Source organism: Vidua chalybeata, chromosome 16, assembly GCF_026979565.1.
Source record: "Vidua chalybeata isolate OUT-0048 chromosome 16, bVidCha1 merged haplotype, whole genome shotgun sequence".
Taxonomy (NCBI): domain Eukaryota; kingdom Metazoa; phylum Chordata; class Aves; order Passeriformes; family Viduidae; genus Vidua; species Vidua chalybeata.
Window position 1 is genome coordinate 9,511,753 of NC_071545.1, and position 11,994 is coordinate 9,523,746.

Below are 11,994 nucleotides of genomic sequence, written 5' to 3' on the forward strand. Positions count from 1 at the left end.
TGTTGGCTACTTTGCCATGTTACTTTATGTTAAGTCACATAACTGTTGCCATAGGAACATTATGCAGGTACATTATGCTTTGGCTTTATGGTGTTCTCCATGTACCAAAAGATTACTTCTAAGTATTTAGTGAGACATTAACCTTGGGCTTTTTTGCCTTTTTTTTTTGGTTGGTTTTGATGTTTGTTTTTTTTTTCATACACAATACCAAGCTCCTGCTGAGCTCCCAGCCTGGTGCCTGGCTGTGGAAGCTTTAAGTTCAAAGGAGAAGCTTTCAGCATCCTTGTCTAGGCAGCTGCAGTCCCAGGTTACTGATCTTCTCTGGCTCACACCAACAGCATCTTCTCCCCTACACTGAGAGGAAGATGTGACTTCTCGAGTGTCAAACACGCTCTGACAGCTGTCAGCTCCCATGACACAGTGCATGTTAAATAACTCAAGTAAAACTCAAGTAAAAATCCATTTTAACTTTGCTGTATTTATATACTATATAAATTTTACATGCTATATATTTACAGTGGGGCAAGTGCTTTTTATCTTTAAAAAAACAAAGATCAAACTTTAGACATCTCTGAACAACACAGCTTGTATAAACCAGACAGATTATTCAGATGAACTGTATTTAATACAGGTTCCCCACTCATCTCCTGATGCAGGACCAGTGAATAATAAGTGCATCACAGTTTGATAGCATTTAATAATAAAAATAAAAATCACAGTATGAATTGTCTGTAACTAGACACTTTAGAGAGACAAAACAGACAACTGAGACTTAAGACAAATGACAGTATATTAAGAAAATGTAATAAAAACATATGGAACAATATACAAACAGTCTTGAGAGATACATTCAGAACTGCATATTCGTTGTTTCACAATGTCAAAAACCAGAAGATTTTCTTCAGATCTTGAATATAACTCAAATGTGAAGTAAATTAGTTTCTAGTGTCAGACCACAGGAAAAAAAAATGAAGCTCTTGCAAAACTTGTGAAGTTTTAAATAAGTCTTTAAATTAAATATACAGACTGTCAGTTGCAACTTTTATAATTCCTGGTCGCTCTTGCACCAGATGTCTTAACTTGGAGTAACATTACATGAATAACATAAAGTCAACCTGAGTCTGTAATTAAGCAGCATTTGAGATGGTCTATTCCAGGGCATTATCTCAGCTCAGTGAGATATTTATGTGGTAATTTACAATGTTCAGCAGTTGTAAAAAGTTTTCACCCTTTTGGATTAGAAGTATATTTTAAAAAAGAAAGTCTCAAGTTAAAAACTAAAAAAAAGTTCTTATATGGTAAAATTCTGTACAGAAATGTTAAGCACCACTTATGACTGGATTTTGTCTTGATGGTAATTGATAATAAATCTTAAGTTTTGATGGTCACTATTGGTAATGTCAGGTTTGAAGGTAAGAAGTCGTTGAAGGTAAGAAGTTGTTGGTTTTGATGATGAGAAGTTGTTGGTTGTGATGATGAGAAGTTGTTGGGGTTGGTGGTGGGTTCAGTCTGAGTATTGAAGGCTTTCATCAGTCAGCTCCACATCTGAAAGGGAAAAGGAAATGAGGTCAGTCCTGCTGTGACATTAAACATTAAACTGTCTCAGGGGCTTGATTTCTAAAAGACAAGGCTCAAAGCTGTGCCAGCTCCATCTGGTCCCTCAGGACAGGATCCAGCTGCACCCCAGTTCTAGACTAAGGCTGCTGAACTGTACAGAGCCTTAGGACAGAGCCACCTGCTTTAACAACAAGTGCTGGGCCTTGGCTGAATCAAATGCAATTGAAGTTTTGCCTAGAAAGCATCTTTGTTTTAGTAACAATCTTGTGGTCAGGCTGGCCAAATCATAGCCACAAAGGCAAAGCCTTGAGAAACTTGCTGGAGAGAACATGTAGGAATGTAGGAAAGAACTGCTTCAAAGCTGCTGCTCCCCCCTCCTGTATAAACTTTTCTTAAACAACAACTTATCACTAGCTGCTTTCATCCTTATTAATTTATTCAAAATAACAGGAGTTGGGTGAAAAGGCACAACTTCACAATTCCTCACTGGTTCCTCGCATGTCCCTACCTTGGGACGTTCAGTACTCTAAAAACACGGCCAAAGTGGCTTCTCCTGAAAGCAGCTTCCATCCTTCAGAGAATACTACTTGAGACCCATATTAAAAAAAAAAAAAAAAAAAAAGACTGACCTTCCAGAAGATGGAGCTAATTGACATCCATGGACTTCAGGAAATACTAAAATTCTCAAGACTTAAACTGCTTCTGCCAGCCCCGGTGTCCCCCCCGTGTTCAGCAATGAACAAACAGCTCCTTCTCAGTGCCCTGCCCTGAGCAAGGAGATGCAGAACATTGAATTCCTCACTAAACCTGACTGGTTTGGAAAAACCCGAGTTTGCCACCTGCTGGCCAGAGAATCACTAAGGCCAAACCACTATTGGGCACAAGCATTTTATTCTGTTTAGTTCCTGATTTCTCAGCTAGAACATTTTAGTGCAATAAGGGTTATTTTGGACATGAGGATCATAAAAGAAGTCCCCTTTTACAACATCAGGATTTGAAAGGCCTCAATTCAGTTCTTATATTTAAATTCTTAAAGTTTTCTCATTAAAGAATTTAATGGAGCTTTCCCTCCACTCTGTATATTTAGCATTCAACTTTTGGTTATCTCTGTCTTAAAATACAATTTGTTTTCCACAAATGCACTTCCCCTTTGCCTTGAGCAAACTTTTCAGTGCGAGAATTCAGTGCAGTGACTGTGGCAATTTGCCTAAGTGTGGAAACCCCATGAAAGAGATTTTAATTTTCCAGAATTTCAAGATTAAACTTCTCCAACTTTTTTTATGTGCTACATTGACAGCTTCAACAGAAATAGAAATGAACACGATGGTCACTGACCATTAACCTAATTCTTAAACTGTAGGTAGGTATAAAATGTAGACAATTTAACAATTAAATTTGCTTTTGCACAGTGAGCTGTCTTCTTCAGGGATTACTTTACTTATCTTTGAGTAGAATAGTTAGGGGATTGTTTTGGTTTTCTATTAAAATAGATGAGTAACTGGAACTGGTTTATGTCAGATAACAGGCATTTAATGAAGTTTTATTTCTATAATAAACACTTCTGTTCAGCAAAAATTTCATGGGAAATATTGTCAAGTTTGATTTTAGACGTTGAATTTGTTGCAGTGTGCAATCATCTTCATTGCATCATTTTAGAGCTAATTAATTTACACTAATTAATTTATCTACTGTGAGCCCAAGTTGAGATTATGACAAGCAACAGCTGAGAGCTCAGTGTAAATTTAGTCAGGCACACAAATTCATAGTTGGGTTTTTTGTCAGAAGCATCAGACTTTTTCAAATATTAAAGGTTGGGAAAAAGCTGTTTCCTCAGCCCACTTCTATGTGTTGTTAAGCCTATACTAACAGAAAAACCCCACAACTGAATAAAACAATAGCAGGAATTTAACATTCTCCAGGTGTTAAATTGTGAAGTGTCCTCTGGAGGTTTGACAGCTGTGCTTAGGAGAAGGCAGAGCTACACATGGACCAACAATATTTCAGTATTATCACCAACTCCTGTTATTCTGAGTGAGCAGCCAGCACTGTTTCCTTGCTATGAACAGCTGAATGTAGTATTTTGTTTATATTATAGAATGGTTTGGGTTGGAAGGGATCTTAAAGATCATCTATTTCCAACCCCCTGCCACGATACTGTTTGGAAGCTGTGATAAAACCCAGGGATTTCATCACACAAGCCTTAACCAGGAGTCCTGCCAACATCCCAGGGCCTTACCTCTGACATACTCAGTGGATGCCATGGAGCTGTATTTCTTGCTGTCACCTGCACCAGAAGGCTTCTCTTCCTTGTAGGGTTGTTTACTGCCCTGGTTTCTGTATTGCTCACATAAATGGTCATCTGGAGGACGGGATTCTTCCTTCTTCTCCCATGTTTTCTTCTGGAAATGAGGATCTAAATATTCCAGTAAGTCTTTCAGTTTCCTGTCGTGCTTCTTCTTTTTCTTCTTTTTCTTATGTTTGCGATTGTCATTGTCAAAGTGGAGCACAGAGCAATCCAAATCATAATGTCTGAAGGAAACATGCAAGTTAAAAATAGAAAAACAGATGTGGCACTTGATGTATATATGAAATGTTATTTATTTACCACAGGTGACGACTTGCAGAGTGTCTGCTACTTTGTGGTACTTTGTGCATATCTAAGTTAATTTAGATGCAGCAACCTTAAGCCCTCAGAATGAAGGACAAGAGGTCGTGGTTTCTACACAAATTGTTAACAGGCATATGGGGATTAAAAAAAAAATTAAATTGTAACCTAATCAAGAACGGTGTGCAGATGTTTTTCTGTCTACATTGTCCAGCTCTAGTGTTCTAACACAATTCAGCAACATCTTTCCTATCTTCTCTTGGCCAACCTAATAACATGATCCCGTCACATTATGACAGATAAGTTACTTAGAAACAATGAAAAAAAGGCAGACATGAGAAATACCCAGAAAATAATTAGGAAAAAATTGCTGATTATGCTGGAATCCTTGCTTACTTGTAATCCTTCTCTCGATGTTTATCTTTGGACTTCTTTTTCTTCTTGACCTTCTTATACTTTTTGATTCTTTGGTCATCTGTCTTTCGGAATTTCTTTTCTATGTCACTTCCACTTTCTTCTTGGTGGGAGTATTTTCTTTTGCCATTTCTTAGTTTTTCTTTTTCATTTTCCCGGGAAGAGTCCTCCAAATTTGAGTGAGCTGACACTGGTGGAAGTGCGTGCCTTTCACGGGAGTATTTTTCTGAGTGCTGCTGAGGTACTGAACAATGGTGGAAGTTTGCTCTGTGGCTGCTGAAGTGATGCACATCCTCCTCTCGGGAGAGTGTGCTGTGAGCCCATCTGCTTTTGCAATGATAATCCTTGTGTGACCTGCTGTAAGCTTGGCTCAATTTGTCATAGTCTTTATCACAATGAGAGGACCTCCTGTCCCTACCATCTCTTGTTCCATGGGAGGAATAATAATCATTGTAGTACCTGCATTTTTCCCATCTCCGTGGTTCATCTTGATAGTATCTTTCTCTAATCCAAGGTCTGTCTCCTTTGGAATAATAGTACCTATTCCTGTCTGGATCTGTCCTTTCTCTGCTTCGGGATCTGTAACGAGAATATTTTCCTGAGCTCCTGCCATTACTGGGACTGTTTCTTTCATTGTGGGAGGATCTGTACTTGCTCTCACTACAATACTCCTGCTTATGACGGCTCTGCTTGTTTGTTTCCACGCTGTGAGAGCTCCTCCTCCTGTGGGAATGATCATCTGGTTTGTTTCTGGTTTGCCTCTCCTTCTCCTCAGTGTCCGAGTTTTCTCTCTTCCTCCGGTAGTGCTCTTTGTCAGTTCTTTTAGAGTCATGGATTTTTTTCTTATTTTTTTTCATATGTTTATCATCATCTTCACATATTTTATTACTCGGTCCCTCGTCTGCTCTAGAAAATTGACTTTCCAATACTTTATCCAGCTTTGTAATAGAAGAGTCATTAACAGGTGGTACCTCTACATAGTTATTAGAAATGTCCTTTGTATCTTGGCATTTATCTGTAATATCTAGAGATGCAAGTTTTTTAGAACTACATTCAATGTCAGGCTTTATAGAGGAAATTTGCCCTAATTTCTCTTTGCTCTCAGGAGATCCTTTGATGTACAAAGGATTTTCTTTTGAAATGAGTTCAGCTTCTTTTGATCTTCTTAGTTTGTCTTTATCTCTGATGTCTTCAGACTCACACTGCCCAAGGAATTCACCTTCAGTATCCAAGGATTTTTTCCTAACCTTGTGCTGACCATTGATATTGAGATGTGCATTATCAGCTTTTGTTACAATACTTTCAGGAACTTCTTCTTTGGTAAAAATGGTTTCAGAATCTGATTGAGTAAAAAGTTTCTCAACCTCACAGCTAAAGTTGGAAGGAACCTTCCTGGATTCTTCATAGGCAAACAGTGCTTCCATCACTACAGTATCCGTAACTCCATCATTGTCAGAGGATTTCTGAGGTCCAGAGACACTGCACAAAATTAAAAACATATTTTTAACTTGAAAAAGTCCATCTAAAAGATGTTAGGAGTAAATTCCCCTAAAGAAAAAAGAAGCAGCTAATGTAAAACTCTGAAAGACATTGACTTTAGAAAACCATTCTTACACCTCCCTCAGTTCCATGGAAAGCTTTTCTTCTCTCAGTTTTGCAAGCTGTGCCTTAAAAAACCCATCCCAAACACATCCAACTCCTTTCACTTGCAGCTCTGAATCTCATCAATAGCCAGAAAACTGTATTTGCTCTTCCCCCAATTAGAAGAAAGGTAAACACTCAGATTTCCCACTTTCCCAAGTGGGAGAGCAGATTGTGGGAATTTACATTCACTCATCCTAGAATGCAAAAAAAGGGAAAGAGGAATAGAAAAAGTATTCCAGATGATGGAAGAAAGATGTAAAAACATCCTGTGAAAGTTTTACAGGAGGCATCTGCCTGTATTTAGTATCAGAATAATGTGTGCCCAGTGCTGATGTTTGCCATACCAGATGCACAGTCTGGAATTCTCTGCACTGATGTAAATCTTTTAAGTATTACTAGTAGATGGGTAAAATAGTAATCAACTTGTATGAAATCTTGTTTTAATCAGAGTGTAGTCATTTTACCTCTTTTCCTCTGACAAGCTGTTCAACTGGCTGTACGTAAGAGATTCTAAGATACCTTGAGGATCTGGTGACAAAGCTTTAGGCATCTACAATTAAAACACAGAAGTTAACAAAGAAAAAGCTATTTTTAGTAGAAAAGTACTGCTGAACAAATTTCCAACATTAGATGTTAAACAAGATCACAGAGATACCTGCACTATTCCTACTTGACACGTCATCCCCCTCCTCCCAAAAATGTATTTTATGAAACTTGTGAAGTATTATCTCCCTGAACTTTTCTTATGTTGACATATGTCATGTTAGCTCTGCAAATTCAGTGGGATAATGGCACAAAGAGTTAGAATGAAATCTGTGCTGTGTTTTCTTGGTATTCCACATTATAGTGCTCATGAATATTGAATATATCATAGGTGAGAAAGCCCAGATGAACAAATCTAACTCACCGCTTCAAGCACTCCATTTGCTTTAGAGAAGAAAATCTCGGAAGGTTTAACGGGTTGGACTTGGCAAGTGGGATCATCAAGTTTCAGTCCATTTTCTTTATATTCATTATCTAAACTAATAGCACCATTTAGAGAATCAATTTTTGGCAGCTCATGCTGGGATCTTTCTTCTGCATTCTGACAGGATGAATGGGAATTATGCAATGTATGGACCATCTTCCCAATCAGAATTCCATTGGAAGATATGACGTTGCAATGCCTTTTGAACAAGCCCTTGGACTCCTCGGATTTTCCTGAAGGTTCTGCACTGAAAGGGACCATGTTGTCAGAACAGAGCTTAGGGTTTCCATTCACTGCTGGCTCAACAAAGATTTCATCAGGAACCTCCTGCTTGGAGACATTAGTAGCAACTGACACTGTGGAGAGGTTTGAGGTAGGCTCTGCTGTGGAAGAGTTTGTAATTGTGGCTGAAGGAAGGGGCTTCAGATCCTCCTCCTCCACAGCGCTGCTCGGACACTCCGCCTGCGGCACCGCCTGCCGAGTGGGCAGCTTGTTGTGAATACTGATCGTGATCTTCTGGGTTTTGGAAGGGTCTGTCATTGACGGCCTGGAAATTGCCCAGTTTTGAACACAAGCTGTTGGTGGAGCTGAAGATGGCCTTTTTACAGCAACACCAACAGCACTGGGATCCTCTTTTAAGGGTCCATTTCCATTTAAACGACTTGAACTCTGTATTTGAAGAGATTGTAAAATGGATACGTTCAAACACACAGCACTGGAAGTTTTACAACATTAAAGTCTCATACTAAATAGTTCTACAGATTGCCTCAATACCTAAGAAGAAACCTCACCTCCCTCCCAATATACATGCATGTCCAACAGGTGTGTGTAAATCCCGCCTTTGGTATTAAATGAGCATCAGTTTGACACCCATCCAAACAACTTAACATTGACTAAAGCTATTAAAAAAATTATTTTCCTTTTTAAACACTCCCTGACAACACTGGAATAATTCTACTAGTACTCAGGAACAAGACAATTTGTATTCTCTATCACTGTCTCAACTAAAGTGACACTGATAGGGACGGGGCAGATATTTACTTTTAAAATTTAAATTACTTAGGCATTAATAGACTACTTAAATTGTCTCAAGAGCACAGCTCTCAAGTTTTAGAAAGCTGAGCTAGAAAGTAACAAAGTGGCATGGCTGCACAATTAAGGATTAGCCACTGTTTGAGTAACTCTGTCTCTAGCATGAGGTCTGTGAAGAAACCTGGAATGTGAAAGGGAAACTAAAACTCAAAAGGCCCCACCCCACACCAAAGCCCGCTATAATTTGGTGCTACTATCTGCCCCTCTCCAATCACCTTAATCATGTGAGGAGGAAGCCGAGGTCCCATGAATGCAGCCTGCTTGCTGTTGGCCCCGCGCTGGCCCAGGAAGGAGCGCGGGTAGGAGGGCGCGGGCAGGTAAAAGGCTCGCTCCCCCAGCGTCAGATCGTAGCGCCTGCGGAGACAAGGGCCAGCTGAGCTCAGAGCTCTTCCTTCAGCCTAGGCCTGGGTTAAACCCCATCCCATAATCTCAGCAACAGTGTATATGACATGAAAGACACATCTGGAAGATTTAGGCAGGACGACAAACTGAAGATTAGATAATGGTCTTCCTACAATGCCTGTCCTTTCCAGAGCAATGATCCAGCCTCACATCATCTATGGCCATGATGTCTCCTCTTTTCTAAACTGGCCAGCTACAGTGAGCAGATAGAAACCAGCGCTCCCAAGTGCAGAAATTTAAGGTCAAACAATAAAAGGTAATAAATGACACAGGGAATTCCCACTTAGACAGAAATATACAAATAGTAATACTTTCCTAGAGTGAAAAGAAAAAGACTTCAAAACAAGAAAAGTATCAGCAACTTGACAATAAAAATGTTCTGAGCACATCTGGTGTTATTACCTGATATAAAAAAGTACATAAGCTTGCTGATTGAGAACTGTTTTGATATCAGAAAGCTCTACTGAGGCATCATTCATTCGGTACCAAAGTCCATTGCCAGCCTGCAAACAAAGACAGAATATCTTCAGATGAATTGCATGTGTTCCAAAGGACATCATAGATAAAGCACTGCAGAACAAAGCATACCAAAACAAAGCAAACAAAGCACATGATGCAATGTTTTTCCCTAAAACCACTGGTTACCAGCTACATTTTAATTTCTTTGCCAGCAAAAATTTTATCCTGTTAGAAGTTGAGCTGATCTCTACCTTTATGAAGCAGAGATAGTGTCCAGCATTACAGTTGAAGCCACTATGTACAAGAACTGCATATAAAGCATAGATGAGGGGTTCTCCAATAGATTGGGACATATATGCTCGAAGATCCAAATATTCAGGGTATTTTACATCCTAAAGAAAGACAAAGAAGATTCAAAAGTTATACTGAAATACTTCATGTAATAGCCTGAAGAAGACACAGACTAGGACTATATAAATATATTTTTCAATTCACTTGAAAATGCCTATTCTCAGAAACAACATTTAATAACTTAAGCTGCAGGGAGCTATTTTCCACAGAATTAGCTCTTTAAGGGGAAGGTATGTTCTTATGGTCACATAGGAACTCTATCAGTATTAAAAAAGAAAGTAACAGCCACAGCTGCTAAGTTATTGTATTGACTTCTCTTACACTGTAGTTACTGCCTGAAATGTGAACAACTTTAAAATGAGTATTCATCTTTGGGAAATGCCCATTCCAAGAAGACAAAGCAGCATTCCAGCTGCAAATATACCTTGTTGATCTTTCCACCCGTAAAATTTGCAAATCTTTTCAGTGATATTGTGAGAACATTGGAAGAGCGATGTATCGTGTATCTCTTTGACGCTGGAACCATCTTTTTACACCTTAAAAACAAGCACAGATGTATTTTTAACATTATATTCTTTTCTCACCCAGAAGTCAAACAAGTTTTCATCTCTCACACATGCTTATGCTATTTGAACAATATTTTGCTTGTATAATATGTTAGATCTTTTCTTAAATCCATAAACTGCATTTCAGCTTTGTTAATAGAGAGAATGTAGCAGGATATTAGAGACAGTTCTAGAGAACAAAGGATTTAGGACATCAGCTCTTGATAGCCAAATTAATGCCTGAACATGTATCTTTCTTATGTCAAAAAGGGAAGGCAGTAAAAAATGTAAAGAAACCACTGGAAGGAAACAGCCATTCTGCAAGAGGCAGACGTTGGACAGTATTGAGTTTTCCTGTACTGAGGTTGCCTGGAAAGGCTGAAACCCTCTGCAGTCCTTCAAAGCAAAATTGTTTGTTTGTTTTGCACGCTCAAAGGAGGTACAGACTCAGTCCTGAAATGCAACCATCAGCACAAAGACTGAAATATGTCACTTTACATTGTCAACAAAAGTACTACTGAGTAACAAACAGAAAGGATTTAAGAGTCTCTTTTAAAACTGACATCAAAATACAAAGTACAGAATTCCAAACTGATGGAGAAAGCCAATGAACAAAATAAAAGAGCCACCCAGAATAAGGCAAAAAAAAATGAAGTGCTTTACAAAATTCTGAAACTTGTATTTAGAGATGAAGGTTTCAGGCAGTAGTAATCCTTATTAGAAAAAATAATGGTAGAAAACAAAAAGGAAACTGAAAGTTCATACAATAGTATGCCAGCAATGGAAATGACACTGTACATACACCAAACTTTTCTTTTCAAACTCACAAAAAGACTAAACATCTGGGTTTGTGTGTGACTAAGCTGGTATTGCTTCCCATCCCAAATCTTTGTCCATATCCCTGTGCTCCAGCTCACCACTTATCAGACATGCCTTTTAACTTCTGGCCATGAGTATTTTAGTGTGCAACTTCACTCTCAGGAAGGCTGACATGGCCCAGCACAGACAGTATTAGGAAGAAAAGTCTAATGTGAGCAATACAATTCTTATAATGTATTTCCAAATATTCAAACAGAAATATAAAAATTACTCCTTTAGAAACAAGTGTATTATTTCCCAAGCTTTGAACGATTTCAGTATATTAGTTATGTAAACAAAACTTAATGAAACAGCAAGCCACGTCTGTCTTATTGCTAAACAAAATCAAGAGATAACTCATCCTCCAAGTCATGCACTGCACTGAACATGTATTTTGTATTAAGGTGTAATTAATAATAATCTTACTTGCTACACTTATAGCTATTTTCACCATCCAGCTGTTCCGGTTTCACAAATTGTTCTAGAGCTCTGGTGACAGATGTAACTGCCTGGATGAGTAGAAAGAAAGTAGAACACTAGTCACAAGAACTGCAAAATTTTGAGCACTTACAAGCACTTTACAAGAGAACCTTGTTAGTTTATACTTAAGTGGCCTACTGTGAACCAGCAAACACCACGAAGGAGAAGACAGAAACAGAGTTCACGGAGTATTTACCTCATTTCAAAATAAATAATTTTTGCCGTGCCAGACAGTATCTGTGGTATGCCTTGGCATCAATAATGAGAACAATCAAACCCATTAGTCTAACAATAGATGTATACTGAAGTAGAATAATCGAGAAGTATGATTCTACCATTGTTTGTGTAGCCATAATTATTATTTTTCCAGCTTAAATCCAATCCAAACATGGAGAGCATTTTCATGGCTTCCACAGAACAACAAAGTCCAATCCACCACCAAGCTGTTTTGCTTTAACAAGGTTTCTAAGCAAAATTACTTTATTTAACAAAGCTCGACAAGTCTTTACACATCTCAGCCCATGCTCACACACATTCTTACCTTTATATCCAAAGTAACGTCGAGAAATGGCTCGTACGTATCTGACACTGCTTTGCAGTTCAAGCACTTTACTGGAATC

At 38.5% G+C, this 11,994-nt stretch overlaps 1 protein-coding gene across 3 annotated transcripts in view; it reads right to left on the reverse strand.

Moving 5' to 3' along the window:
• The window catches only part of USP42 (ubiquitin specific peptidase 42), an 18,626-nt gene continuing 6,632 nt past the window's right edge, over positions 1 to 11,994 (reverse strand). For all 3 annotated transcript variants that reach the window (XM_053958099.1, XM_053958101.1, XM_053958100.1), the window contains exons 7-17: positions 11,916 to 11,986; positions 11,321 to 11,403; positions 9,916 to 10,027; positions 9,392 to 9,532; positions 9,084 to 9,184; positions 8,495 to 8,633; positions 7,128 to 7,856; positions 6,685 to 6,770; positions 4,559 to 6,055; positions 3,794 to 4,086; positions 1 to 1,545 (exon numbers count right to left, since the gene is read on the reverse strand). In XM_053958099.1, the coding sequence (XP_053814074.1) occupies positions 1,505 to 1,545; positions 3,794 to 4,086; positions 4,559 to 6,055; positions 6,685 to 6,770; positions 7,128 to 7,856; positions 8,495 to 8,633; positions 9,084 to 9,184; positions 9,392 to 9,532; positions 9,916 to 10,027; positions 11,321 to 11,403; positions 11,916 to 11,986 (3,293 nt within the window). In that variant the 3' untranslated portion in view covers positions 1 to 1,504. The remainder of the gene's footprint in view (positions 1,546 to 3,793; positions 4,087 to 4,558; positions 6,056 to 6,684; positions 6,771 to 7,127; positions 7,857 to 8,494; positions 8,634 to 9,083; positions 9,185 to 9,391; positions 9,533 to 9,915; positions 10,028 to 11,320; positions 11,404 to 11,915; positions 11,987 to 11,994) is intronic.